This window comes from Tursiops truncatus, chromosome 15 (genome assembly GCF_011762595.2).
Source record: "Tursiops truncatus isolate mTurTru1 chromosome 15, mTurTru1.mat.Y, whole genome shotgun sequence".
Lineage (NCBI taxonomy): Eukaryota > Metazoa > Chordata > Mammalia > Artiodactyla > Delphinidae > Tursiops > Tursiops truncatus.
The window spans coordinates 16,102,099-16,124,952 of NC_047048.1; the positions used below are offsets into that span (position 1 = coordinate 16,102,099).

General features: G+C 46.4%; 2 protein-coding genes across 2 annotated transcripts; one reads left to right on the forward strand and one right to left on the reverse strand.

Annotated features, from left to right (window-relative positions):
- The first annotated feature begins 63 nt into the window (after positions 1–63).
- Positions 64–3,376, forward strand: ASPHD1 (aspartate beta-hydroxylase domain containing 1). Its single transcript, XM_033839759.2, has 3 exons — positions 64–1,220; positions 2,618–2,731; positions 3,267–3,376. The coding sequence occupies exons 1-3, from the start codon at positions 341–343 to the stop codon at positions 3,374–3,376; spliced, it is 1,104 nt and encodes a 367-aa protein (XP_033695650.1). The 5' UTR covers positions 64–340.
- On the reverse strand, positions 3,166–16,745 carry KCTD13 (potassium channel tetramerization domain containing 13). The gene is made up of 6 exons (XM_033839758.2): positions 16,324–16,745; positions 14,728–14,897; positions 7,358–7,447; positions 7,216–7,268; positions 6,345–6,540; positions 3,166–4,465 (listed from the first exon to the last, which is right to left on the reverse strand). Exons 1-6 carry the CDS (start codon positions 16,565–16,567, stop codon positions 4,229–4,231), a joined length of 990 nt encoding a protein of 329 aa, XP_033695649.1. The 5' UTR covers positions 16,568–16,745; the 3' UTR covers positions 3,166–4,228.
- Positions 16,746–22,854: the final 6,109 nt, after the last annotated feature.

Here is a 22,854-nt window from a genome sequence, read left to right on the forward strand (position 1 = left end):
GGGAGGGAAAGAGAGAGCGAAAAGAGGGGCGGGGGGGGGGAGCGGTGGTGGAGGGAGGAGAGAAGAAAGGAGACGGGGAGACAGAGGGTGGGGAAAGGAGAGACTGACGGGAGAGGCAGGAAACTGGAGAGAGAGGAAACTGCCCTAAGGAGAAAGAAGAGGAGGAAAGAGGTGAAAGAGGAGGAGGAGAGAGTTGGAAGGAGAAAGAAGTAGAGGAGAGAGGAGAGAGAGGCAGAAGGAGAGGAAGGAAAGGAGAGTTAGAGGTGCATGAAGGAAGCGAGAAAGCAGGAGGTACAAGGTGGAGAGAGGACCTCGGAAGGAGAGAGAACCAAGAGTAGGAATGTGGAAGGGAAACAGCCCAGGGTGTAACCAGGGAGCAGCCATGGAAGGAACCGGTGGAGAACTGGGGGGACAAGGGAACTGGGGTCTGGAAGATGCCCCAGGCCTCTTGGCCAGGGCCTCCCTGCCCATCATGCCTGCATGGCCATTGCCTCTGGCCTCATCTGCCCTTACCCTGCTCCTTGGAGCTCTCACTTCCCTCTTCCTCTGGTACTGCTACCGCCTGGGCTCCCAAGATATGCAGGCCCTAGGGGCTGGGAGTCGGGCTGGGGCTGTCAGTGGTAGGCCTGGAGGGTGCTCTGAGGCTGGCAGACCAAGCCCACGGAGCTCTGGGGAGTCTGTGGAAGGACCTAGGACAGAAGGCCTAGTGAGCCGTCGCCTTCGGGCCTACGCCAGGCGCTACTCTTGGGCAGGGATGGGTAGGGTGAGGCGGGCGGCTCAGGGTAGCCCAGGCCCTGGGGGAGAGCCAGGGGTCCTGGGCATTCAGCGCCCAGGCCTGCTTTTCCTGCCAGACCTGCCCTCAGCCCCCTTCGTGCCACGGGATGCCCAGCGGCATGATGTGGAGCTCCTGGAGAGCAGCTTCCCTGCCATTTTGAGGGACTTCGGGGCTGTGAGCTGGGACTTCTCAGGGACTACCCCTCTGCCTCGGGGCTGGTCCCCACCACTGGCCCCTGGGTGCTACCAGCTCCTGCTATACCAAGCAGGCCGGTGCCAACCCAGCAACTGCCGCCGGTGCCCGGGGGCCTATCGGGCACTGAGGGGGCTGCGAAGCTTTATGAGTGCCAACACCTTCGGCAATGCTGGCTTTTCCGTCCTCCTGCCTGGGGCCCGGCTCGAGGGCCGCTGTGGGCCCACCAATGCCCGAGTCAGATGCCACCTGGGTAAGTGGATGCTACTTACAGACAGCCTCCTCGCCTCCACGATTCCCCCTCCAGACTCTCTTCTCTGCCATCATAGCTTTCTACACTGTGACTCTGATCATGCCTTTCTTCTCGGAAATCTTCCTTGACTCCCTGTCGCCCACAGCAGCATTTCCTGAGCTTCAATGATCTGCAAACCATCTTCATAAGCTTTTCCATAGTCATTTACCACCTGTACTGTTTCTTCATATTGACTCCCCACAATGTTTTGTTTTACTTATTTAAAAGGAATCTTTATAGAAAAATGATAATCAGTATTACTTGACCTAAATAGGAATTATTCATAAAAATAAGTTTAAACTTAAAAAAAGAAAGCTTTAAAAATTCTAGCGAAGTATCCTAGTCTGTGGCTGAAGCCTACACTCTCCTCCTTTAAAAAGGAGCAATGTTGGGAATTGCCTGGTGGTCCAGTGGTTAGGACTCTGTGCTTTCACTGCTGAGGGCCTGGGTTCGATCCCTGGTCCGGGAACTAAGATCCCACAAGACGCAGGACATGGCCCCAAAGGAAAAATAAACATAAAAAGGGCAATGTTAGGGGGGATGTTAAAGTTATGGTAGCACCAAACTGAGATTTTCTTTTCAGTGTTTTAGAGAATGAAAGAAAATGGGGAGAAAAAAAGACTTGTCTTCTGATCGTTGTTTAATGCCATGACTTTGTTTTGCCTATAATCATCTCCTGTGCTACCAGTGGAATGTGTTCTACACTTCAGAGCACACTGGCTTTGAAGAGATCTGGAGCAAGGCCAGATCTTTTCTCCTTATCTCCTACCTGTTCCCTTCTTCCCCTTCTCTCCCACCATGCCCTAAATCATGAACGCCTTCTGGCTGATCCTGGCAGATGCCACACACATGCTCTTAGCCTAGAATGTCTTTCCCCCTTATCACCTCCTGGAAAACTCCTACGTAGCCTTCACGACTCACACTTTCAAATGCCCACCTCCTCTGGAATGTCTTCCTCTTCCCCATCGTTTAAGTTGGCTCCTCAGTTTTCTGCACCCCAGTGCGTGGTCCTTGGCAGGATGGAGCCATGTTTTATACCTTTGGGGGAGAGAGGGCCTAACACACAGTAGGTTCTTGAGTTAAACTGTCAGAAGCCCAAGAGGAGATGCTGCTTCTTTTAGGAAGCTTTCCCTCTTCTCTGAAACAGAATACATTGTGCTTTGCACTGCATTTTCTGTCTCCTAGCATTTCTTTCATCCAGTACTGTATTGTAATTTTACGTGGGTCACCTTCCAGAGAACGAGGAGGGACCACCATAGAACCTAGCATTTAAGACTCTCGGATCTGCTTTTTGACTGAATGGGGTGGGCCCCTTCGATGGAGGCAGGAATGTTGGAGGCCCGGATCTCTTTCTACAGGCCTGAAGATCCCCCCTGGCTGTGAGCTGGTGGTCGGGGGTGAGCCCCAGTGCTGGGCTGAGGGACACTGTCTACTGGTGGACGACTCCTTCCTGCATACAGTGGCTCATAATGGTAATGGGGCTCCCATTCTGCTAGGAGGGATGAGTGACTAAAGAGTTAAGGGGAATAGACTAGAGGCTGCAGAATCGGGCCCAACTGGCTTCCTGTCCTACACCACCATTTTCTAATTGCATGCCCTTGAACAAGTCACATGATTTCTCCAATCACCCGTGAGATAGGGCAACCGCCTTCTTTTACCAAGTGACTGCAAGGATTAAATAAGTTAATGTAAGTGCACAGCAAAGTGGTTCATAGCACGAGACCCTGGGCCTGGACCCCCTGGGTTCCTGTCCTACCTCTGGCATTAGCAGTGTGACCTTGGGCAAGTTATTTAACCTCTTTGTGCCTCAGTTACTTTGCATAAAATGAGAACACTTATGGTACTACCTCACAGTTTGTTCTGATGATTAAGAGTTAATACACATAAAGGATTAGGACACTGGCACTTATTTATAAAGTGTTTGCGTTTATGAGTATTTGGTGAGTGCTCTGGCTTGTAAGTACTTAATGTCAGCTGCTCTGCTGTCTCCATCCCCACGTGCCCTAGGCTCTCCCGAAGATGGGCCTCGAGTGGTCTTCATCGTGGACCTTTGGCATCCCAATGTGGCTGGGGCCGAACGCCAGGCCCTCGACTTTGTCTTCGCACCAGACCCTTGAAGGAAGGTGCTCCCTTCAGACATCTGGGCTGGAGAGATGCTGCGCTCGGGGATGGCCTGAGTGGTAGCCAGGACCACCTCTCCATTGCAGGGGGTGGGGTGGGGCTGAGGGTGGGAACTGGCCAGTGAACACCGAAATATAGATTTTAAAATCCTCTCCTAACTCCTGACTACTTTCTTCCCAGCTACCAGCCCAGGGAAAGGCTGGGGGCAGGGGTCTGTGTCTTCTCCCATCCAACTAGCCAGGTACCTCCCTAACAAGCCATATACCTGGCCCTTTCTCTGGGAGCCAGCACCAGACCCTCAACTCAACTTTATTCCAATAATTTAATAGAAAATTATAATAATAAATAATATGAAAAAATTGAGAAGATGCTGACCTGGTACAGGCCCAGGCCCACCTAGTACAAAGTTAAGGAGGTAGGGAGGATGTTGGGGAAGCAGGAGGGAGGCAAACTGCCCTGCACAATGGTGAGGAGGCGGCTCAGAATGTGGTGGGTGTTATTAAGGGCTGGCTTGACACTTTGGTGTGTACAATGTCCTAAAAAAAGACAAAGGGAATTCTAAATCCTTCTAAACCAGCTGGTGAGGGAAGAGGGCAGGACAAGGATGGGGAGGAGGCAACCAATGTAGGCCTTCTGAAGGCCTCTGAAGGGAGGGGCTGGAATGTACTCTGTGGTTAGCAATGAGGTGGGAATGGATGGAAAAGGGCCAAAGTGAACTGTACCATGCAATGAAGGGATGGAAGAAGGACCCACGACTTGGCCAGCAAAGCCGGGGCAAAGGTCTGGGAAGGGGAGGAAGAGAGAGACGGACTGGGTCCCAGCGGCCAGAGGAAGACTCGGGGCAAAGCTCAGTCCTTGAAGACAATCTGTTGGCCGTGAGGACGCTCGTCGTGGGTGATGTGGCGCCGGACATGGATTCTGCGGACACGGTGCTCTCGGTTCTCCTCGTCCTCCCCTCGGCCTGCCCCGCCACCTCCAGCTGCACCTCCTGTGGCCTCCAAGAGGGCTGGGTCTGGGCCTCGGGGAGTCTCGTAGATCAGGATGTTCAGGGTCTCCTCAAAGATCCTGGCCTCTGGGAATTCCACCTGCAAAAGGCCAGCAACCCCCAGCTCCCTCCCTCTGGCTCCACTCTTACGCAGCCATCCCCTCCCCCAGGCTGCTCCTGCACTGTCTCGCCACTCCTATAGCCTCTGCAGTCACAGGTTCCTTTAGCCTGGACTGTCCTCTTTGCAACTTCTTTGCTCAGCTAAGTCACACTTATACTTCAACGTCCAGCTCTGAAGTCAGGCAGAGAGTTATTTGTTTTCTGTCCTTTGTTGCCAAGTCTCTTGGTATATCTTTTTTTTTTTTTTTTCTTGGTATATCTTTTCCTTTGACAAATATTTACTGAGTGACTGCACTGTACCAGGTGTTGTTCTGGGCAATGGGAATATAGCAGTGAACAAAACAGGCAAAGTTCCTGTCCGCAGGAAGTTTACATTCTAGGGCGAGGACCCAGACATATATGTAATAAGATATAAAGTGTCAGATGACGATAAATGTTACGGAAAAATTATAGCAGGAAAAGGGTGTGGAGATGGCCACCGCCAGGAATGTTACAACTTTAAAGAGGGAGCTCAGAGAAGGCCTCACTGAGAAGGTGACATCTGACCAATAGCCAAAGGAAAGGAGGGAAGGAACCAGATGGAGAGCTAGAGACAGATCAGTCTGGGAAGGGAACAGCTCTGGGGTCAGGAACTCGCTTAGTGTATCTGAAGATCAGTGCAAGGCCAAAGCAACAAGGCAGGGTGAAGGAGAGTAGTACGGGATGAAGAGGTGGTTAGGGGTTCCCCTTGTGTGGCTTGGAGGGATATAAACAAAAAAACTTTAACAAGCTGCATTCTCATTACTGGTTTATCTTCCTGTCTTCCCAATTACAGAGGAAGCTACTTGGAAACTGGATTATTCACTCATTCACGCATTCAATAAATGTTTCCTAGCTTCTGCGGCGTGATAAAGGCCTGGCTAGTGCTACAGAGATGGGGGGGGAAAAAAAGATTCAGCTCTACTCTCAAGAAGCTAACTCCTTGCTGCTGAAGTAAACACTCCTACTCCCCCATCCCCAGCAGACTACAATCAACATTGTGTTTGGCTGACAGGGGGGTATGACCAACTTTGTCTGGGGTTGTTGGGCTGAAAGTTCATGAGTGGTGTCCCAGAGAAAGTGATGCTTGGCTTAGGTCTTAAAGATTAAGCACAAGTCCATTAGGCAGACAGGAATGAGGAAAAGTAATTCCAAGAAGAGGGAATAGTGTGTGCAAAGGTAGGGGGGTGTGAAATAGCACTGGGTGCTTAAGAGACTTTCAAGATCTCCAGTGTATCTGAGGCACATCCTTCATGTCAAGGTCAGAAGGGACCAGGCTGATAAGATCTTCAGGGGCCAGACGTCATGACAGAGGGCTTGTACTTTACTCAGAATCTTATTCGCCTTGATTTCAAGCCTCTTGCAGTGCTCAGGACGTATCTGCTGATGATTGCCATGTTAATGACTCAGGGCCTACAACCTCAGTGTGTTCTAAGCACCTGAAGTTTTAAGAACCTACTCTGGGTCATGGATCCTTCTGAAATTCTAATGACAACTATGGTCCTTCTATATAGAAAAATGCATACCCACTCCCAAAACTGCACACTCTTTCAAGATAGCCTTGAAACCCAACTGGCCTAGATTAAGAATCCCACTCTAATCCAACACCCTCCTTTCACAGGTAGAGAAGCAGAGACCCACAGAAGTCAGATGACTTGCCCAAGGTTACAGAACTAAGACCCCAGAACTTAGAACTCCGGTGATGGATTTCCCCTGCCTGATCTGACCCCAGAACTTAGAACTCCGGTGATGGATTTCCCCTGCCTGATCTGCTGAGCTGCCTGTGCTCGTCCTGCCCACCACCACAGCCCTCCCTGACCAGGCCCTGAACCCCTTCTGACCTTGGTCTGCTTCTTCTCCGTGGCATAGACAATGGAGGTGCAGCACACCTCGGCGATTTTGCGGCCCTGCCCGTAGAAAGACCAGCAGCAGATCTCATCCCCCAGAACATCCTTGAGGAAAAGCAGCCGCCCATGGAAGCGCAGGGCCAGTTTGTCAAACAGCTCGATGTTCTTAAGTAGGTTGTCATCTGAAGTGCTGAGGACCAGGGGGCCAAGAGGCTCAGCACAAATGGCTTCCTCCCTCTGTTCCCCCAAGCTTAGGGGCCCAGATATCTAGCACTCTAGTCCTACCTAGGAGTTTGGTGCCCAGAATGGAGCTTCCTCCACTCCTGGGGCCAGGCTAAGGAGGCCTCAGAACGGAAGCAGCATTTGCTCAGCAAATCCCAGCACAGCAGAGTGGCTACCCCATGCAGGTTCTGGAGCCAAGCTACCTCACCTGGCATCCTAGCTCTACCACTTTTTAACTGAGTGACACTCAGCAAGTTACTTCACCTCTCGGTGCCTCAGTTGCCTCATCTGTAAAATGGAGATCACAACAATACCTCCTTCAAACAATTGTGAGGATTATGTGAGGAAGTATATGCAAAGCACTCAGAGCCATGCCTCTTATAAGAAATGCTAGTAATTATCATCTGATGCTCACCTGGACCCCAGTTTACTGATGATAAAAGTGAAGCTCAGAAGTGAAAATGACCTGTCCAAAGTACCCAGTGGGTAAGTGGCAGAGCTAGAATTTGCATCCAGGCAGGATTCTTTTCGCCCCCCACCGCCCGCCCCCATGCGGCCATAATCCTCCCCTTGGGCCAGGGGCAGAGCTGTGCTTGAGCCCAGGATTCCACCCAGTGCACCTCCCCGCCCCTGAGGGGGTCACCTGGTGTAGGAGTACTTGTTGTTACTGCGGTTGTGCAGGAGCTTCACCACGGGCTGTTGCGGGAGAAAGGATGGAGAAGGGTGGGGGTCAGGCTGCCGGGATAGGCCCCCAGCCTCCACCCTACAGGGCTCAGGGGCCTCACCTTGGAGGTGCTGGCCAGGAGCTGCTGCTCCTCCCGGGGAGATGTCACCGTGGGGATGAGGCACAGCGGGGACAGGTTCTCCCTTTTTTGCTGGAGAAGAAGCGGAAGGTGATTAACAGCACAACCAGAGGTCACTCACTCCCCAACCTAAAAGCCTTCAAAAACTGCTTGTTGCCTTTGGGAAAAAAATCCAGACTCCTTAGTAGTCCACACAAGACTCCGCAGGATGCGAACTCTGATCTCGTCTCTACCACTCTCCCCTGCCTGCTGGACTTCAGCCCCACCTGTTCCTTCACGCATCCAGCTTGTGCCCACCAGGCCCTTTGCAGCTGCCACTGCTGGCAACAGCCTGCACTCGGTTGCATGGCTGGCCCCTTCATGCCATTCAGATCTCAACTCAAACAGTACCCCTAGGAGGGTGCTGGTCCTCCACCCTAAGCTCCCTGGCTAAGCAGCCTCCTCTACTTCTTCTTTTTCACACTATCAGTTCACTTTCTTCATGGCACTCAGTTCCTCATATTTTCTCATTTTTTGGTATATTTGCTCCTGGTCTCTACCTAGACAATAAGTATCAATTTACAGTAGATGAATAAATATCTGGTGAATGAACGAACTGGGCTAGGTGGAAGGCTGGAGGGAGAATCAGAACCAGACACATAGGTTTCTTTCCTCTTCTCTGCTTTCTAGAATCTTCATGCCAAAACCCCTCTCACCTCTCCCAACCTAAAAACTAGATGTGCAATTCTAATACAAATTCCAGCAGATTTTTTTTTTTGAGAAACTCCTAAGACTTTTTCTAAAATTAATTTGGAAGAATAAGTCTACTGTTACTTAGGTCAATTTTTAAAAAGAGTCAAGCAAGAGAAGAGATTGACCCTCCCAGATACTAAAATATCTTACAAAGCCATAATAATGAAAACAATGTAGTTCTGGTGCAGAAACAAACAAAAACAATAAAACATAATAGAGAACTTGGAAACAGACTGGTGTATATAGGAGAACTGATATTTTTAGAGAGAACATCACAAATCAGTGGGGCAAGTGTGTATTAGTTATCGCTGTATAACAAACTGTCCCCAAACTGAACGGCTTAAACCAACAGCAAATAACTTATTACCCATTTCTGTGGGTCAGAATAGATATTCAGAAATTCAGGAGTGGCTTAGCTCAATGTTTTTGGCATGGGGTCTCTCACAAGGTTACAGTCAAGTCAGGTGGGGCTGCAGTAATCTGAAGGCATGTCTGGGTTTGGAAGATTTGTTTCTGAGAAAGCTTATTCAAATGGCTGGCAAGTTCAGGCTGGCTATTGGCAGGAAATATCTGATCCCTGTCATTTAGACCTCTCCGTTGGGTTGCTTGAGTGTCCTCACAATATGGCAGCTGGCTTCTCCAGAGCAAATAATCCAAGAGAGAGCAAGGTGGAGGCCTCACTGTCTTTTATGACCTAGTTCTGTTAGCCCTATTCAGTGTGGGCGGGAACAACACAAGGCAATGAGTACTAGGGAACAAGAATCATTGGGGACTGCCTTGGAGGCTGGCTCCACAGTCCGCTTTCTGGCTCCCATTGATTCAAATCCCTCCCATACACAAAACACACTCACCCCCTCCCAAGATCCCCCAAAGTCCCATCCTATTACAGCACTGAAGTACAGAATCTGGTCATCTGAATCAGGTCCAGGTGGGGACGATGCTCCTTGGGAGGTGTTCCTTAACTATAGCTCCTTAGGTACATTTTCTCTGGATCTGATGACCTGTGAACTAAAGAGGCTAGTTATCTCTTCCACACACTCCACATGCAACATGTGCAACAGGCATTAGGATAAACACTCTTGTTCAAAAGGTGAGGAGGGGTGCAGGAGGCACAGAGAAGTCACTGCTTCACAGAAATTCTGTAATCCAGTTGGACAAATATTGGGAGCTCTCTGATGTCTACTCCTGTCCAGGAATGATTCTCTATGGCTCTTGGCTCTGACCTGAGTCATCCTTCCATTTCCATGAAAGACAGTCCGTGTTTGCAGCTCCATAGTTTCCTTAGCCTGCTTTCTGCCTGTAGAACTTCGAGGGTCCAAAGGCTTCTTCTCCTCTTGTACTGTCTCTGTCCCTTCCAGTCTAAGCTGGCAGTGTTTCTGCCAATATAATTCTCTTAAAAACTTAATGGGTGTCTTGTGAGTCCTGGGGTTCAGTTCATTAGACAAAAGCCTCACCCACACATCTTTGTGAGATAAGCTCTTCTCTACTTTGGGCTTATGCTGAGACTGCTGCCTGACAATCGCCTTAAGCTTCTTAGAAGTGCTATTATTTGATTGAATGGTTCTCTGAGGCATCTTCTTGGATATTTCTGAGGTCTTAAGGGATTTTACAATCACATCCTCAGCTTCATCTTTAGACCATGTTTTACTGAGAATGCCCTGTGTTTGATCTTTGCCTGGAAGCTATTTGCTGATTTTAACATCAGTTGTTATCTGCAAGACTGGGAATTTTCAAGCCCCCAAAATTCCTGGCTCCTTTTTGTTCAATTCTTTTTCCTTTAGCTTACCCTCTCCTCTTCTGTTTCACTATAAGCAACAAGAAACCTGTGGCACTTCAACATTCTATCTGGAAATTTCTTTAGCTAGATCACCCAGATCATTAGTATGTTTTCTACTTTCTACATTACTGTAGGAGACAGTGTTGCTACTTCTGCCACTATATAACAAGGATCCCCTTTCTACCACTTTCCAGTAAACATGTTCCACACTGCAGCCTCCCCAAAGGTCATCAGACTTCTACGAATACTCTTTAAAGCTCTTTAGGCTTTTATTAACACTGTTCTCAAGTCCTTCCAGCTTCTGCCCTCTTCCCAGTTCTAAAGCTGCTCCCACATTTTAGGTTTTTGTTATGGCAGAACCCCACTCCAGATACCAAAATCTGTTATCCGTTACTGGGTAACAAATTAGTACAAACTTAGCAGCTTAAAACAACAATGAACATTTATTATCTCACACAGTTTCTGTGGGTTGGGAGCTTGAGACTGGCTTAGTTAGGTGGTCCTGGCCGAGGGTCTCTCATGAAGTTGGAGTCCAAGTGTTGACCAGGGCTGTAGTTATCTGAAGACTTGATTGGGCCTAAAGGATCCAATTCTGGGATAGTTCACCAATTTGGCTGGAAGTCTGTGCTGGCTGTTGGCAGGAGGCTTCAGTTCCTCACCAAGTGGACCTTTCCCTTAGGGCTGCATGAATATGCTCACATGGCAGCTGGCTTCCCCAGAGTGAGTGATCCAAGAGAGGCAGAAACTGCTGTGGGTCTTTTATGACCTAGCTTTAGAAGTCACACACTATCATCTCTGCAATCTCCTACTGGTTACATAGGTCAGCCCTATTCAGTGTGGGAGGGGACTAAGCAAGAGCCTGAATAAGCAAGAGGCAAGAATTGCTGGTGGCCATCTTGGATGCTGGCTACCACAGATTGTGTAGTAGATGGCATTGAGAAAACTAGCTCAGTCCACAGAGGACAAAAAAAAGTTGAATCCCTTCATAATTCGCATTTATGACAGTGAATTCCATATAGAAAAGGTAAAACTATAAAGCTAATAAAAAATGTAGAATGAACTTCTTAAACAAGATCCTAAGAGGATACACCATTAGAAAAATAAAAAGAGGAATGTGACTGTATCAAAATCAAGAATCTCTCCAGTTGACAATGAAAAGTATGACTTTATAAATAATTTCACGTAATAATGTTGAAGGAATTATAATTATTCTACAACCCTAATGAAATTATTGATTCAGGTGAGAATTATAAATGGATGTGTGGTTGATAGGTAACTGCCATTCATAAAATGCCTAAATTACTTTATAGTTAGCAACAAGGAAGTGTAACTACGATGGAGGGATCACACCATCATCATCTGAATCTAGGGGCCAATACTGAGCATCACTAATGATGGGTCATATTAACAATATTGTAGGTCTCGATATAACACAGTTATGATATATGTAACATTACTTAACATGCTTTCCAACCAAAATGTTTAATATCAAGCTTTTAAATCTACCCTCTAATTTAGAGAAAACTCAGGATAGGGTAGGGTAACAAACCACATCAGGCGAATTTGGAGAGCAGGTCACTGTGAAGGACAACTGATGGTCAGTATTATGAGAAAGTCAGTATTTTGAGAAAAAAGGGACTGCTTGGGTTGGAAAAAGAACATAATGACCAGATGTAATGCAAGGATCTAGATCGGGTCCTGGTTTAGATGAACCATCTATAAAAGACATTTCTGGAACAAACAGAGAAATGTGTATATGCCCCTCATGTTATATAAAATTTCACTGACATGGAAAGACGGCAATTATTAACAAACAAACAAAAAGCGTACTACAAAACAGCACACACAGCATAATCATATTTTGGCAAACACACACACAGGAAAAGACCTAGAAGGATATTTGGTGCTTTTATTATTTTGATGATCTGTGTTTTCTAAATTTCTACAATACTTATAGACTGCTTTAGAAATAATAAACATTTATTTATAATTAAAAAGAATAATTTCTATTCAACAACAGATGCCACAGACAGGTGACATTCTAAGAGAAATTATTGGTAACATCTAAAACTGACTAGAAATTATTATCTAAAACACACTTTCTCAACTGGGCTTCCTCACTGAATATCAAAACCCAGCAAATAATCTGAGTAACTATTTTCCCAACTCTTCTGAGAATGTCAGGTAAATAGTACCATTCTAGATGCACAGGAGAAGTTAATTTATTATGTAAAATACATGCCTTAGAGTAAAAGGGCTTAATTCTCCCTAGGAACTAAGCTAAAATATGTAAGAATCTCCTGCAAAACAACAAGAAAAAGATAGGAAACTCAGTAGAAAATTTGGTAAAGAATATGAATTGGCAATTCACTGAAGGGGAAACCAAAAAAGCTAGTATGTGAAAAGATGCTCAATCTAATTAGTAATCAGAAGCACGCAAATTAAAATGAAATCACTCTATACCAATCAGATTAGCAAAATTAGAATGCTGGGTGATGCCATGAGTTGCTGAGGATATGCAGAAACAGGATTCCTTATGCACTGCTCATCAAGAGTACAAGATGCTACAGCCATTTGGGAGAGTAATCTGATGATACTTGCTGAAATTCGTTTGCATGTGTCCTGCGGCCCACCAATTCCATTCCCAGCTACAGTCATGAGAAACACTGACCCAGGACCCACAAGGGCACACGTACAAAGATGCTCATGGTGGCATCGTTTGTGGGGGCAGGAAGCGGGAGGCAATCTAGGTTTCCAACCTCAGGGGAATGTATAAATAAAATATGGTTGAATGCACACCATAGATTCCTGTGCAGCGGTCAGAAGCAAAGAACTAAATGTACATACAGCAGCATGAATAGAACTTGGAAAAAGTGTTGAATTAAGAAACAGAACACACAATCCATAGCTCAATGACATTTATGGAAATTTAAAATACATGTGTATACAAAACAATGTTTTAGTTTTTTAATGGTACAAACATAATCCAAGGAAATGTATTAAAACATTAGAACTGGAGGGGTACCTATGGGGAAAAGGGAAGTGGGCAGGGGACTGGGAATGAAGGAAAAAATAAAAAGAGAAAAGATCTGCATAGACTAATGATGTTTAAGTGTCACACACTGAGAAGTATGCTGAACTCAATTCTCTGTACCAGAATCTTAAAAACAACGGGATTTCCCTGGTGGTCGACTGGTTAAGACTCCCAGCTTCCACTGCAGGGGGCACGGGTTCGATCCCTGGTCGGGGAACTAAGATCCCGCATGGTACACGGGGCGGCCAAAAAGGAAGAAAGAAACAAGCAAACAAAAAACTCCAAACCCCAAACCTCCAAACAAACAAGCATATTCTAGCTGAGTGGAGTGGGGAATGAGAATGGTCTCGGGGAAGCTTGCAAAGGAGGCAGCTGAGCACAGAAGAAAAAGCACTGCACTTGGGAGTCAGGCACCTGGGGTTGACTCTGAGCTTTGCTGCTTACCGGCTCTTTCACCTTGAATATATCCTCAGCTTCCCTCATGTTTCTTTTTATGTCAAACAGGGGTAGAAGAAGGTAAAAGAACCAATCCTAACACACAGTGGATGTGAGATAACATTAGATAAATGTAAAGTTACAGAACAGGAATGCACTTCCAAAATCATCTAGTTTGATGTTTTTTAAACTGCAAGTGGTAACCCACTAATGGGTCATGAAATAAATTTAATGGGTTCCAAACGGCATCAGAAAGAAAGAAAACAGAATATGTCAGAGTGTATTTCACTAAAAGTATCATTTTATAAAACTTAATTGAGTCATATATATGCAAGTATAAGATGCATTTTATGCATCTCCATGAGATGCAGTCAAAAAGCTTGAAAAACATAGATATCGCCCAAAGGAATTCTATACTTTTGGATTTCAAGGTCCAATAAGTATTCCCCAAGATAACAGAAAGTTGTTCATAGTTGCCACTTTTTAATATATTGAATATAAAGGGCATCAAAAAAAATTTTTACAATCTCCTATTAATATTGTATCATAAAAGGACACTTTTCACATTGTAAAAATAGAACAGAATAAAAGGCTTTATGTGAAACTCACTACACTGCACATATTTTTCTCATTTCCCTATCTTTTGGAACATGAGAACAGAATGCCAGAGGTAGGAATCGACTCACTCAAGGTCAGTCAGTCAGCTGTGGTGGAGTGACACTTAACCCATATCTCCTGGCTGTGCTTTCCAAACTCTTCTCAGAATCCTAAGAGATCCCCAGAAAAGAAGCCCAGCAGGTGGGGCCCTGGAACCCCCAACCCTGTTTTATTGGGTGTGACTGCTTCTATAGTATTTCACTGCTAGAAAAAAAAGAATTATTTAAAGCCCTGGGAGGGATGGAATGCTGCCTCCCAGGATAGGACCAGTTCATGGAGGTCATTATATTCCAATTTAAATTCAGATTTTTTTTTTTTTCCCTTAGTGGGACAAGGGCATTATTTGGGATTTCTGAGCAAGGGAGAGAATAAATTGGGATTGTGTTTAAGGATCATTATTCAGGTGCTAGTGTAACAGCTGGATTGGCTGGGTAGAAACAGCAAGAAACAGAGACAGTAGTCATTTAACCACTGCAGTAGTCTTGGCATGAGGTGGTGAGGGGGGCCCTGCCTGAGACAGCAGAAATGCACAGGACAGTACCCCCAAATTCTCTGGTGTCATGGCCAGGCAGAGCCAGGCCAGAGGCAACTCCTCCAGGCAGTGCCCCATACTTCCTTTTGTTTTTCTTTAATATCTTAATAGCTAACTGCTTGGGCAGCTCTCCCAGGGACATGAGCATAGGGGTGGGACTCAGGAGGTGGGGAAGGGACCCTCACCTGCAGTGCCAGCTGGCAGTCCTCAATCAGTCCCTGTACCAGGTAGTAGCGTGCTTCGCCCAGAAGCTCCCCCAGTTCTCTGGTACTCTCAGGCAGTGGCACGGACCCGTCCCGCAGGTAGTTGAGGATTGTACCAAAGTGGCGGCCGCTCCGGTCAATCAGCACCCAACCTGGTGTGGTGGGGAGAGGCAGGAGGAAGGATGGCTTTGCTAAAGGCTGTGGAGCTACTAAATTTTTATGAAAGAAGGATTCGAAAGCCACAAGTCTTAATAGTGATCTGTCTCAAGCCTGTGCCATAGCTAAGAAAATCCCTTTAAAACATCTCCAGTGAGTTCTCCCATAAGCCCCTTTTTAACACAGCCAGCCACAGAGAATTAATTCCCTCCCAAGTCTGTGCTACACTGAGAAGGTTCTCACCATCAGAGAGTTCATACAGATTACCTTATCAATAAACCTCTAACCTCTTGTGCTAATTCTGACCATCCTATTTAATTAGAATGTCCACCCCACCGTCCAGTTTACTACCATTTTAACCTTTATATTCTTCCTAGAATATAAAGATATATATTCTTCATTCTATTCTTCATAATATACTTATTGCTATCTGAAATTACATATTTCGCTTTTGTTTTAGCATGTTTACTTGCTTATTCTCCCCCTGCCCCCACAAAAAAAGAAAACTCCATAAGGCTTAGCTTATCAGATTTGTGTACCAAACTATCTCCCGCACTGGCATTTCACAAATACTTATTGAATAAATAAATTCTTCACCTTCAGGTATTTGAAGGCTGAGCTCTACCTCCCCAAATTTTACTTTCCTGCTCTCACAACCCTCGTTAACCCCTTCTGAATCCACTCCACCTCCACCACCCTCAACCCTGCCACCAAACTTTAAGGTTCCACTTGGGCATATGGGGCCCAGACCTGAATGCAACACTTCGGGAAGGTAAGGGGCTCGCCTGCCAAAGAGAACTGTCCACTCTCCGCTCTGGCGTCCCTGGCAAACCCAAAGCTGCCCTCTCCTTCTACAGTCTGTATTTACAGATGGAGTCCTAGAGTGTAGAGGAACCTCCGTTAGGGGAACGGAGACCGACAAGATCCTCCAACTCTCGGGGATGGCTGTTGGCAGCGCTGAGGTAGAGAGGGGAACAAAAGGCTGGGCAGGTGGAAGAAACTGATGAAGGGTGCCTGGAAGGATGTTGTTGGCAGCTGGGCTGGTTCCCAAGTCTTTTGAGCTGAGGCGTGAAGGGTGGGAGAGTCAGTGGGAAGCAGTCATGAAAATTGGGAGCTGACACGTTGAATCACTTACCACAGCGCTCGGCAGAGTAGTTGGAGGGGCGGGGTGGATGGTGCGGCGGGGCGGGGGATGTCCATGAATGTTGGTTACTACTGCTGGGGGTAAAGATCGGGGGAGGGAGGGCGCTCATGACCGAGCCAGGCGAGATGAGACGGGATGTGGGGGCTGGAGGGGGTGAGAATGAACTGACTGGACGGTGGCAGAGAACGGGCATGAGGAGACTGGGCCAGGAAAGACCACGGGAAAGGGAGACGTGGATCTGGAGGACGCAGGACAGTAAGCAAGGGCAGCTCGCGTACCTCCGGCGTCAGTGAGCACCTCCGCGCGGCCGCTGAACATGGCCTTGAGCATGGTGTCCTGTCCCGTGAGGGTGCGCAGCGTCGTGTAGTGCAGCGAGCCGCCCACGTTCAGCTTCACGTACTTGCTGTTCGTGGTCAGTGGCTTGAGACCGGAGGCAGCGGAGCCAGGTTCGAGACCTGAGGGCTTAGGGACTTCCAGGAACGGGGCCTCGGCCGCCTCCGGGCCCGAGGCCTCGGCCGACATGCCTGGTGGTGGCGGAGGGCAGCGATCCTAGGTTCTCTCTGCGCCCCCCGGCCGCTCCCAAAGACCCCGGTCCTGAGCCCTCGGGCCGGACCTCTGGGCCCGCACGCCTCTACACCGCCGCTACTCAAAGACACTGTCCCTCAGACCCATAGCGCCTGCACCGCCCGGAAGCCGGGCGAGCAGCTGCGCAGGCGCGTCAAGCTCCCGCCCCCGACCTCGCGGGGCCGGAAGTGCGGAGCATGCGTAGTGGCCTTGGGCCGTTGGAGGGGTTGAGCGCCGCCTGCCGCGGGGTAGGGCGCCGCGGGAAGTGCGGTCCAGTCGCCAGTGCTGGAGACCCGGTGTAGGAGGCGCTTGGCCACTAGCCTGCTGTGGAAACGGGTGTCCCTGCCGCGTGTCTCTGCTCTCAGAGCGCTTCGTGGGCGTAAAGGGAAAAGTGGCCCAGAGAAGCAGGGGATTGGGCACAGTTTCCCGCCTCCCATCCCCGCGCATTTGACAGACTGAGGGGAGCTGCGAACGAAGCACCAAGGGACGCTCTTAAAGGAGGCTAGAGGGATGTGGCCTCGCAGAGGAGATGGCGGTAGTGCTAGGGCATGCAGGGTGTGAGCAGGGTAAGGTCGTCATGGAAGGCTTCCCTGAGGAGGTGATACTGAGCTGAAGCTCAGAAGAAGCGGCCCCGTGGAGGTGTGAGGGCGGAGAGTTACTGGCAGAGCCAAGGGCAAATACAAAGACCCTCAGGCCGGAACACACTTGGCATATTTGAGAAGCAGAAAGAAGGTCAGGAGTGGCTGGAGCAGCTGAGCAAAGGCCTTAGAATCCCAGCCAATGTCGTGAGACACCCAACCCCTAAAGAAAGGAGAAGTAAGCTGGGAACACATTGTTGATAAAGTGTGGTGAGAAGTGTTTTTATCCAGTCCCATCCACATTCAGTTGAGAGGCTGATACCTCAGAGATTTAACAATCGACCTGAATGTCTAGCAGACGGATCCTCTGGAGGGAAAACTCAACACAAAGTTGTAGTTTCCGCCTTGCCATCAGTTCACTGTGTGATCAGGCAAGTCACTTCTCTCTGGGCTTGCTTGGTTCCTTTTCTGCTAGTGAGGGGTGCAAATTTAAATGCCAGGAGACAAGGTAGGAGTGTAAATGAGTGGGGCAGACCAGTTACAAGGTACTGGGGAGTCATGAGTCCTGTGGTGATCTGAAGAGCCCATGTTTTACCAAAAGGATTGCCAATTCTGATTTTTCAAATGTAGCTGGTGAAAAAGAGAAAAGCAGCTCATGACAACTGGGAGCTAGTTTGCACTCTTCCTTCAGAAGCCTCAGTGTTGCTAGTAGGGGGCCTGGCACTATTAGCTAGGCTGTGGTGTTGCCTTGTTGAGCATAAACAATTTTACAGAACACCAACATCAGACAAAAACCAGTCGCTGATGGATGGAGAGAAAGACCATTCCATAATCATGCCTGAACACGAAAACGAGAACATTGTCCAGACCACAAAAATGACCAAACACAACCCTCTCCACAGTTTGAGTGACTGCTGCTTCTTTACCAACTACAGCTTTAGCACTGATCCATTCCTCCTAACTTCTAGATAAGAATTATTAAGAAAACCAGAAAGGGGTTTCCCTGGTGGCGTCCCACGTGCTGTGGAGCGGCTGGGCCCCTGAGCCATGGCGGCTGAGCCTGCGCGTCCGGAGCCTGGGCTCCGCAACGGGAGAGGCCACAGCAGTGAGAGGCCCGCGTACCGCAAAAAAAAAAAGAAAGAAAGAAAGAAAGAAAACCAGAAAGAATTATCCCCACTTCCTGGCAGCATCCAACCTAGAGCAAATCTCCCCTTTCTCAAACCCTCCCAGAAAATCACCTAACACAAGCCCCAATCCTCTAATAAGTCCTTTTTAATATGCACTTGCTGAGATGCCCAGAATGGGTTCCCCATGGTGTGCGGTCTCCCTCATTCTACTACAGGTGTGTTCCTAGTAGTCTTTGGCTGGAGGGCATTATCAGAAATGGAGGATCCACAGAGATTCAGCTGAAGCCCTCACTACCTTGGACTGGAACCCTTGACTCTAGTAACAATGTGCACATCTGAGACCCCTCGTGTCTCTAACTATTTGAGGTGCCATCCTGCCCATGGCTGGGAGGTAAGTTCTTGCTGAATTGAGCTCTGATGTTCCGTTGAGACCCTTGAGTGTTGGGATTATTTTGTTTATTTTCCTTGGAGTAAGGTCCTCTTCCATTTTTTTGGTTATCCAATTAGATTTTTATTTTTCCTTGGGGAATTTGTTTTCTGGCTTTCTACATCTATCTGCTCCCATGATTCCCCCCGTCTAGTGTTTTGAATGTTGTTTGTCTGTAAGAGGAAAAGTCTATAGGGAAAGGATGGGTATGTAGCCCTGGAGGTCTGAGGGCAACATGAACCTGTTATTTATTGCTCAGTCTCTGGTGGCTGAACACCACTTATCCCTCTAAGAAGTTGGGGATGCCAGCCACTCAGGGGTCATGTAACTAGTTAGCATGCTGCAGTGTCATTTGTTATCAGAATTAACCAGACAAATAACTCCATCAACGAAGGCCCAATAAGTCTGTCCTACAGCCAGCCCTGGAGACTATGGAATTCAGAAGGTATCCTCAAACCAGTGTCCTTTGAATAAACTTTGCCTCAGGTTGCCATTCCAAACCTTTATAAGGACTTCTTCCTCAGTTTTGTCTGTGTCCCTGAGAACTCCTTTTTTTCATTTCTTCTGCCCAGAATCAGGTCATTTTCTCTGGCTTCTGATCAGTGATGACTGGTCTTTGGCCAAGTTCTAGAGATACAAGGTTGCACAGCACTGGCCTTATGAACTCTTATCTCAACTAAAACTGGGCCAAATACCTGATTCCTTCATGTTTTCTCACAATTACACTAGCTCGTACCCTTATCTTTCTAACTGACCCAATTTCACTAGGGACAATTTAGAATTGCAGTGGCCATTTTGAGGAACTTGGGACAAGAACAAGATTCTTTATTTGATAGTTACCTTAGAACAAAAAGATAAGAAACCCTCATGAGGAGATTGTCTTGGTTGTCAAAAAGAGAGATTATTTTGTTTAACATAGGTGATATTTCATTTCCGTACTTTGGAGGTTAATAAATACCGATTTTTAAATTATATAGCTCTTTGAAATTATCAAGTGCCTAAGATATTTTTAAAATTAGGTGGAATGTCACTCTTCGTGTGTGTGTATGTATATGTCAAAATCTGGAGGGTTTTTGCATTTAAACTGTTTTATCTTTACTTGCAGAGGGAACATGGATTAGCTTTTTAGAGTGATAGTTTCATATTTTTCTGAAGTAGCTCCCTCTCACTTTTTTTGCTGTCCATTTTCCTCTCTTGGAAAAGTTTAAAGATTAACTTATCAAAAAAATATTTCATTGAATGTGCACAATCCAGTTAAATACAGTTGACTCTCGAACAATATGGGTTTGAACTCCACAGTTCCACGTATACGTGAATTTTTTTCAGTAAATATATTGGAAAAAATTGTGGGGGGGATTTGTAACAATTTGAGAAAACGTGTAGCCTAAAAATATCAAAAAAATTAAGAAAAAGGTATATCATGAGTGCATAAATTATAAACAGATACTAGTGTATTTTATCATTTACTATCATAAAATATACCAAATCTATTATAAAAAGGGAAATTTTGGGACTTCCCTAGGGCACAGTGGTTAAGAATCCACCTGCCAATGCAGGGGACACGGGTTCGATCCTTGGTCTGGGAAGATCCCACATGCCGCAGGGCAACTAAGCACCTGTGCCACAACTACTGAGCCTGCGCTCTAGAGCCCGTGAGCCACGACTACTGAGTTCGTGAGCCACAACTACTGAATTCCACGTGCCCTAGAACCTGCACGCTGCAACTACTGAAGGCCGCGTGCCACAACTACTGAGCCTGCGTGCTGCAACTACTGAAGCCCGCACACAGCAAGAGAAGAGCCCGTGCTCCGCCACAAGAGAAGCCACTGCAATGAGAAGCCCGCACACCGCAACAAAGAGTAGCTCCCGCTCGCCACAACTAGAGAAAGCCTGTGCGCAGCAACAAAGACCCAACGTAGCCAAAAATATATATATATAAAGAAAAAGTAAAAATTTATCGAAACTCCCACACACAAACATTTACAGACTATACATGGCACTATCGATTACACTAGGTTACCAGAAGGCAGTCATATTGCTGCTTCATTATCAATGCATGAATCATTTTATCTGTAAATAAATATAAATTTCTTTTTCACACTATCTTTTGTTTGGTTTTTTTTTTTAGCTGCGTCGTGCGGCATGCAGGACCTTAGTTTCCTGACCAGGGATCAAACCCATGCCCCTGGCAGTGGAAGCATGGAGCCCTAACCACTGGACCACCAGGGAATTCCCTGTCTTTTCATTTTTGATGTCTAGTGTTACTAATACATTTACTATCTACAATGTTTTGTGTAACATAAGACAGTATTGACGTAGGTACTGACAGATGATTCATCTTGTAAACAGACCATGTAAACATATGGTATCAGTATCGATAAATACAATCAGTACTTTAAGTTTATTTTCTCTTCCTTATGACTTTCTTAATAACATTTTCTCTAGCTTACTTTATTGTAAGAATACATTATATAATACATATAAAAAATGTGTTAAGTGTTTATATTATCAGTAAGGCTATTAGTAGCTAAGTTTGAGGAGGGGGTCAATTGTGCCTTGGGGGGTGGGGGACTGGGGGGTGTTGTTTCTTAAGTTCCTTAACCCCCACGTTGTTCAAGGGTCAACTGTAATCAAAAATGTCTGAAAGAATTGCTAAACTATATATGTTTCCTTTGTGGGCTCTGAAAAGTATATTTATGTAATAGGCTTTGTAATTATAGTTATAGATAAGATAAGGCCTTAGTTCCAAGATAAAAGAAGAGTTTTTGGCATGATCCAGTGTATTTGCATTTTAATTTGCCATGTAAAAATAATGCCAGCACAATATTTTGGTTTGTACAAGATCAGGGTTAGTTTTCTTATGATTTAAACCTTTTTACTTTTTATATTGATTTTATAAGTTAAGTAAATTATCTTAGTTTTCATTTATGATTTACCTTTTGAAATTTTTAAAAATACTCACCATATAATAAAATAAATACTAAAACATAAAAAAAAAAATACTCACCATGCTGTACATTACATCCCCAGAACTTATTTATCTTTTTTTAAAATTTTATTTATTTTTTACTTTTTTATTTTTGGCTGCGTTGGGTCTTCATTGTGGTGCACGGGCTTCTCATTGTAGTGGCTTCTCTTGTTGCAAAGCATGGGCTCTAGGCGTGTGGGCTTCAGTAGTTGTGGCACGCAGGCTCAGTAGTAGTGGCATGTGAGCTCTAGAGCACAGGCTCAGTAGTTGTGGTGCACGGGCTTAGTTGCTCTGCGGCATGTGGAATCTTCCTGGACCAGGACTTGAACCCATGTCCCGTGCATTGGCAGGCAGATTCTTAAGCACTGCGCCACCAGCGAAGTCCCTAATTACGTTTTAAGGCTTTCAATTTATTACCTATTTGTGTATTTATGTATCTGTGAATGCCTAAATACACATATATGTAAAGGTATATTAATAAATCATTTACTGAAAATTGTTACATGAATAATATATAAAAGGAGGAAAATGAGAATTGGGGCTTTTTTTTTTTAATGTCCAGACTAGTAGAAGTTCCTTCCTTCCTTCCTTCCTTCCTTCCTTTTCTTTCTTTCTTCTTTGGGTCTTCATTGCTGTGCACAGGCTTTCTCTAGTTGCGGAGAGCAGGGAAAGTCTACTCTTTCCTTTTTGTCACTAAAAATATCCTATTAACTCTTGGTGCTTTTTGATATACTCGTAAATCATTTTTTAAAAATTAATTTTGGCTGTGTTGGGTCTTCGTTGCTGTGCGCGGGCTTTCTCTAGTTGTGGCGAGTGGGGGCTACTCTTCATAGCGGTGTGCGGGCTTCTCATTGTGGTGGCTTCTCTTGTTGCGGAGCACAGGCTCTACGCACATGGGCTTCAGTAGTTGTGGCACGTGGGCTCAGTAGTTGTGGCTCACGGGCTCTAGAGCGCAGGCTCAGTAGTTGTGGCTCATGGGCTTAGTTGCTCCGCAGCATGTGGGATCTTCCAGGACCAGGGCTTGAACCTGTATCCCCTGCATTAGCAGGCGGATTCTTAACCACTGCACCACCAGGGAAGACCTTAAATCATTTTTGAAAAGAGTTTTTTTTTTTTTTAAGTTAAGTTCCTAATAACCATTGTTG

Excerpts from the sequence above, each read along its gene's own strand:
- KCTD13 (XM_033839758.2), bottom strand. The coding sequence starts at position 16,567 with ATGTCGGCCGAGGCCTCGGGCCCGGAGGCGGCCGAGGCCCCGTTCCTG. Across the intron at positions 7,269-7,357 it reads TCCTGGCCAGCACCTCCAAG|CCCGTGGTGAAGCTCCTGCA; the intron begins GTGAGGCCCCTG and ends CTCCCGCAACAG. Across the intron at positions 4,466-6,344 it reads CGGAGAAGAAGCAGACCAAG|GTGGAATTCCCAGAGGCCAG; the intron begins GTCAGAAGGGGT and ends GGCCTTTTGCAG.
- ASPHD1 (XM_033839759.2), top strand. The coding sequence starts at position 341 with ATGTGGAAGGGAAACAGCCCAGGGTGTAACCAGGGAGCAGCCATGGAA. Across the intron at positions 1,221-2,617 it reads CCGAGTCAGATGCCACCTGG|GCCTGAAGATCCCCCCTGGC; the intron begins GTAAGTGGATGC and ends CTCTTTCTACAG. Across the intron at positions 2,732-3,266 it reads GCATACAGTGGCTCATAATG|GCTCTCCCGAAGATGGGCCT; the intron begins GTAATGGGGCTC and ends CACGTGCCCTAG.